This window comes from Bombina bombina, chromosome 3, assembly GCF_027579735.1.
Source record: "Bombina bombina isolate aBomBom1 chromosome 3, aBomBom1.pri, whole genome shotgun sequence".
Lineage (NCBI taxonomy): Eukaryota > Metazoa > Chordata > Amphibia > Anura > Bombinatoridae > Bombina > Bombina bombina.
The window spans coordinates 281,372,543-281,379,696 of NC_069501.1; the positions used below are offsets into that span (position 1 = coordinate 281,372,543).

General features: G+C 36.1%; 1 protein-coding gene across 1 annotated transcript in view; it reads right to left on the reverse strand.

Moving 5' to 3' along the window:
- BAZ1B (bromodomain adjacent to zinc finger domain 1B) overlaps nt 1-6,848 on the reverse strand; it is a gene marked incomplete in the record, with an annotated part of 470,974 nt that extends 464,126 nt beyond the window's left edge. Inside the window, 2 exon segments of the mRNA XM_053706318.1 lie at nt 6,313-6,566; nt 6,690-6,848. Coding sequence (XP_053562293.1) covers nt 6,313-6,425 — 113 coding nt within the window.
- Nucleotides 6,849-7,154: the final 306 nt, after the last annotated feature.

Here is a 7,154-nt window from a genome sequence, read left to right on the forward strand (position 1 = left end):
GAAGCGAACAACCAGAGCTAGACTTAGAAACTAGAGCACCCCGGCTCCGAGATTTTGTTAGTTTACACCTAGATTGTATGACTTACGTAAGTATGTGCCAGGGCTTGTAAGTCCTGTCTACACATCAATCCAAAGTACAAATTTAGAGATCAACATTCCAATGATTAATGCATTATGAGTCTTGAGCATAAACTGCCCCATAATATACATCTAAAAAAAAAAAAAAAAAAAAAAGTTATATTGAGATATTTCTATTTCTCAGAAACTGAAACTCTCCCTACTGACTTCAACTTATTTGGTCTATGAGATAAATGCAAAAAACAGCCTTGTTGTTGCTTCCTAAATTGGATGACGACAAACCCAAATTTGTTATCTCTTACAGCCTGCAATTTAATTAAATTTGCGATATTATAGGCAAACATTTAACTATATTAACAGGGGAGGACATTCTAAAAGACTATGTCTAGGGGGTGTAATTTTGTTTATAAACGAGGATGCCCTCTTTGCAACATGCTGGCACCTAGTATAATTAAGAAACAGGAAGCTAGAACTTGTAGCTGGCTCAGCATTAAGGGACATTACAAATGTCACTTCACAAAATGCATAGCCTGCAGCCATACTTGACCCACTAAGATATTTCAATCTTGTGTGACCCAAAAAGTTTAACAGGACAATGTACCAATTGCCGTACCAGGTTTGTAGTATATGTAGCAGAATGCTCCCAGTTAGGGTTGCCACCGTCCCTTAAAATACAGAACACTTATAAGTTACACAAGCTGCAGGGTGTGCAGGAAAGAATATGAATAGTGCTATCCAGAAACAATACATGTTCCTCCCTGCACACCCTACAGCATGTGTAACTCATAAGTGTCCAGGAAAACATGGCTGAGGTGGCAACCCTACTCCCAGTGCAAGCTGCAATATGTTGAGTGTACCTCAAGAGAGGCACGCTCAAGTATTCGGGAGCATCTCAACAATATTGAGCATGTATCTGATTGCTCTGACTTGGCACGTCACTTCATTTTTTGTACACAATGTTATGTAATTGAGCGGATACAGAGTGGTCAAATGGGAGGCGACAGAATAACTAAACTTTTATAGAGAAGCATTCTGGATTTTTCTTCTCAGAACAAGAAGACCCTTAGGATTTAACATAGATGGGGATATAATTAACTTTTGGAAACATATTTAAACTATATATTTTTTCCCACCCATCTATCTATCTATTAACAATAAAGTATTTACACAATACATCCGTTGTATTACACTGAGTGTACAATATCTTTACTGTGACTATGCTATTTAAATAATTTTCTTGTAGACAATTATGATCCAGTCACTGTTAAGTTGATGAATTAAGATACAATGAATTTATAAGTAAAGACAAAGTTTTTAAGATAGTAACCAGTATAACATGTTTAGACACAGTGACTGATTGATGTAATGTTCTAAGTGTACGCAGCTTGTGTCAATTAAAAGGGATAGTATCGGCAAAATTAAACTTTCATGATTCAGATAGAACCTGCAATTTTAAGCAACTTTCTAATTCACTCCTATTATCAAATTGCCTTCATTCTCTTGGAATCTTTATTTTAAAAAGCTAAAATGTAAGCTTAGAAGCCAGCCCATTTTTGGTTCAGCACCTGGGTAGCGCTTGCCGATTGGTGTCTAAATGTAGCCATCCAATCAGCAAGCGCTACTCAGGTGCTAAACCAAAAATGGGCCAGCTCCTAAGCTTTATTTCCAGCTTTTTAAAATAAAGATACAAAGAGAATGAAGAAAATTTGGTAATGGGAATAAATTAGAAAGTTGCTTAAAATTGCCTGCTCTATCTCAATCATGAAAGTTTAATTTTGACTAGACTATTAATTTAAGCTAATCTCAGTGCTATTTAAAACACCTGTGAACATTGAAGTAGCATCTACGAGTAAGGCTCTATAGCCGAAACGCGCCAGACAGAATGCTGCTTGTTTTATGCAGCTTTTAATGCTTTACCGTGTTCCGGTTTTCTATGGTATAAAGAAAGTTTTATACCTGCCTTGAGGCTCCCTGGATTTCTCACGTATTCTTTGTTGTAGGTGGACTAAAGCCTGGATTGGTTCCTCTGAATAATGCAAATGGAGTTTGGCTACTGAAAAATAATTGCAGTAAAAAGAATTCTCATTTGTTTTAAAAATGGACAGAAATGTTATTCTATAGCAAAAAGAAATGCCTTAATTACAAGTTGTCTTTAGATAGTCATACCCTTTATAAGACAGCAAACAATTAAGAGTTTAAGCAACATATTATGGAATACCGTCAAAATCTTCCTAGTTGACACTGTTTTCACATAGGACTGCAGTAATCCTTGGGATGTCAAAAGCAATAGTGTTAAAGGGACATTAAACACTTTGAGATAGTGACAAAATGAGATATTTGAAGAAGAAAAAAAAAAAAAAACACAACACCCCAACAAACCACAACTTTACAATATACTTTCATGATTTATTTTGTGCCCATTTCCTGCAATTCCATTCTGAAATTGTGTGCATTTCAGTTTCTGATAGAAATGGAAGTGAAGAACACATTCCAGTCACCCATTTGCCTTTTTATAACTGTCCCTGATTGGCCAAAGCAGAGAAATAAACCTACGTTACAACATGGCAGCTCCCATTGTGTTAGCCAAAAAAAAAAAACACTTTTATTTTGTCACTATTTAAACAACTAATTAAACTTTTTTTTTTTTTAAAAAAAAAAAACAAAAACAAAACATCTACGTTATACTCAGACAAATCTTTTCTTTGAATGCATAATTATATATAGCATTTAATGTCAAAAACTGGCAAACTTTTTTTTTGTTTTATTTTGCACTTAGAATAAAACAGTGAAAACAAGACAAACATTTCCTGTATGTTGTATATACAATAGTTTACTATAAAAGTTTAAATATACAGTTTAGCAGTATGCTCACACAAGAGCAAATTCTTTTTGTATGACACACAGTAATACGCCTTAAGCTGATAATTTATATCAGATGCAAAATGTTTATAGTTGCTGCTGACATACTGTAAACATAACTGTTAGATAAGGATTTCACAAGCTCTTAGATGACAAAGCACTGAAAAAAATCACTACTGTATGATAAAGCATCAACCAACTGAACCTGGCAAAAAATATATTTTATTCTGTACTATAAAACAGGTTATGTCAGTATTTATAAAAAAATGTTTTGCAAGATCAATTTATTTTTGTCCCCCACATTTAATTTCAGTTCTAAAAAAATAAAATAAAGACAAGCCTATTAACATTAGGCTATTCAAATTGTAAACATAACTTTCCCATCACATTCTGACTGTACCTGCATTCTGGCCACAATATAGATTTCAGTTCCACGGTCATGAACATAGTTTTTGTTTTGGTATTACTTTTGAATGTTCATAAGGACATATCCCTTAAAGAGACAGTCTACACCAAAATGATTAAAAAGATAGACAATACCTTTACTATCCATTCCCAAGCTTTGGATAACTAACATTGTCATATTAATATACTTTCAACCATTTAAATCTCTAACTGTCTGCTTGTTTCTAAGTCACTACAGACAGCCTCTTATCACATGCTTTTTTTTCCTTATTTTTATTAGCTTTTCACAAGAGACTGCTAATTCATGTGTGCCATACAGATAACATTGTGCTCTCCCCCTTAGAGTTGTGCAGGACACATTACCAATTGACTAAAATGCAAGTTAATAGATAATAAATAGCCATATAAGGGGGGGGGGTCAGAAAAGGCTTAGATACAAAGTAATCAGAGATAAAAATATATTAATATAACCATGTTGATTGTGCATAACTGGGGAATGGGTAATAAAGGGAATATTTATCTTTTAAAACAAAATAAAATTTTGGAGTACACTGTCTCTTTAATCATTTGAGTGCTAAGCTGAATTTAATATTTTTCAAAAAACTTTTTTTTTTTTACTTTATTTGTTTCCCCAGATCCCCAAAACTTATACCATTTGAAAGGTTATGCTATTACCTTTCCAATGAAGGGTCTTGGGGTCTGTAGCTGCTTAGATAGCCGAGATACAGGTTTCTAAGCAGCATGCCCACTTTCCCTATACTTTGAATTGACCATTTTAAATAAAGTTGCATGGTGACGTCATCACGTCATTGCGCGTGACGTCACCGCACGTAACGGGAAGCCCCGGAAATGCCTGTTACTATGCAGGCCCGATCGCCAGGGTAGGAGCAGGTGGGGGCCCCAGACTGCAAAAAAGGTCGTTGAGTGCTAATGACGGCTCTGAGCCGTCATTAGCACTCTTAAAGGGACACTCAAGCCAAAATTAAAACCTCACGATTCATATACAGAATGCAATATTAAAGGGCTACTGAACCCAATTTTTTTTCCTTTTGTGATTCAGATAGAGCATGTAATTTTAAGCAACTTTGTATTTTACTCCTATTATCAAATTTTCTTCATTCTCTTTGTATCTTTATTTGATAATCAAGAATGTAAGTTTAGATGCGATCCATTTTTGGTAAACAACCTGGGTTGTTCTGATTGATGGATAAATTCACCCATGAATAAACAAGTGCTGTCCAGGGTACTGAACCAAAAATTGGCTCACTGCTTAGCTTATTTTTTCAAATAAAGATAGCAAGAGTATGAAGAAAAATTAAATAGTGGTAAATTAGAAAGTTGCCTAAAATTGCATGCTCTATCTGAATCACGAAAGAAAAAAAAATGGGTTCAGTATCCCTTTAAGCAACTTTCCAATTTACTTCCATTAACAAAATGTGCAGTTTTTTTATATTTACACTTGAGTCACCCGATCATGTGCAAGAATTCACAGAATATAAGTATATGCATTTGTGATTGGTTGATGACTGTCACATGATACAGGAAGAGTGGAAATAGACAACTGAAGTTTGTCAGAAAAAAAAAAAAAAATCTACTTATTTTAAAGGGACACTGAACCCAAATTTTCGCTTTCGTGATTCAGATCGAGCATGCAATTTCAAGCAACTTTCTAATTTACATCTATTAATTTCTCTTCGTTCTCTCGCTACCTTTATTTGAAAAAGAAGGCATCTAAGCTTTTTTCTTGGTTAAGGACTCAGTACCAGCACTTTTTTTATTGATTGATGAATTTATCCACCAATCAGCAAGGACAACCCAGGTTGTTCACCAAAAATGGTCCAGCATCTAAACTTACATTTCAAATAAAGATACCAAGAGAAGAAAATGTGATAATAGGAGTAAATGAGAAGGTTGCTTAAAATTTCAAGCTCTATCTGAATCATGAACGTAAAAAATTTGGGTTCAGTGTCCCTTTAAAAAGGGACATGAAACCCACATTTTTTTTCATGATTTAGAAAGAGCTTGTCATTTTAAACAACTTTCTAATTTACTTCTATTATCTAATTTGCTTCATTCTCTTGATATCACTTGCTGAAAAGCATATCTAGATATGCTCAGTAGCTGCTTATTGGTTGCTGCACAGAGGCCTTGTGTGATTGGCTCAGACATGTACATTGCTATTTCTTCAACAAAGGATATCTTAAGAATTGAGCAAATTAGATAATAGAAGTAAATTGGAAAGTTGTTTAAAATTACACGCCCTATCTGAATCATGAAAGTTTAATTTTGACTAGACTGTCCCTTTAAATTCAGACTAAGTGATACTGCACAGTCTTATCATGCATTTGTTGATTATGCAAATCAACTGGACTTACTGGTCCTTTATTAGACTAACCATATAACCAAAGAGATGAACGGGCAAATGTTAATCGTGATGTTTATATAAAATTACATTATAACATGTAAACAACGATGATATGCAAAGTAACAATCTTGCGGGGGCTATAATCCCCTAAATGATCTGAAGGATGATAAACATATGCAATCTGGAAGCTCTAGTGTATAAAGTGAATAAACTAGACAAGTTATACAAGTAAACTGTTTTTTATATTGCATAATCCAAACAATTACACGAATTCAAACTAGTGTTCTAACATGCAAAGCAGCTCTGATACAATCAATAAGACCACAAAGGAGTTTCGCTGATGGAACCTCCAGTAACACTAGGTTACCATAAACAAGATTAATGATGCTTAGTTGTGTCACCAGCGTAATAACACCACGTAAGTAGATTCTGTATAATCCTCATAAGTATGTGCAGCAAAAACCACAACAGCTTGTTGCCCGATAAAACTTAATGCCAGTAAAAGGGTCACAGGCTGCAAGTTCTCATCATTTACTCGTCCCACCGGCACTGTGTATTACACAATACAAGAGCTTCCCCACATGCTTCCCCCGGTTGAAGGATACTCTTTGCTCCTAAAGGCCTCCTTAGTGTGTTCCACGACATATATCTCCTCTTCGTTCACGTCAGTTAGTGGCTTCGCTAGAGGGAAGGGTTTGCGGCCCAGTAGCGGCGCCATCCCTGAAAAAGGGATGCTGCGTGTTTCCGCAGACACGAAGTCTCCTTCTCCGCAATCGACTTTTGATTATCGACACAAGTACCTTACAGGCGAACAAAAATTCTGCCGGCTGTCACTCTAAGACCCCGTCGATTTCCCGCCCTGGAAACACACACAAAAAAAAGGAAGGGATTGAAAAATGGCGGGAGATTTCCTTCCGCCGCCGGCTCCCACCTCCTCAATGATCACACAACCTTAGAATATGATGAGAGAGACAAAACGCACCTACTATTGTTCTCCTCAGCTATGTTACTGGATAGGACCAGACATCACAACTTGTTTCCTCTCTTCGGATTGGTCTCTTCTGACGTGTGGTACCGCCTTCATAATCAATATCCTCCCACTACAATGATAGGTTGCAGCTCGCGCAGCAGGGTCGCCGATGTCATTACAGACTGTAATTTTCCCCTGATTCGAATAACTTTATTGCTCTGAACACAAAATATTATTAACACATCCGGGTACCAAAGATCTTTGTTTCTCGACTAATCACGCCTACCTCCCCGGATGCAGGCCATTTCTTTCTAGGCAACAGTGTTAGGTAACTTACGGAAATATGAGTTTATTGGCCAGACAAATGACAGGAAGAGGGCGGTCCACTTAAGCTTACAACTTCCTGTACTTGTCAGAAGTCTCAAGTCTTAGTCAGTCAGTAGTTGAACTTTGTGTACTGCGCACAACACCTGACCG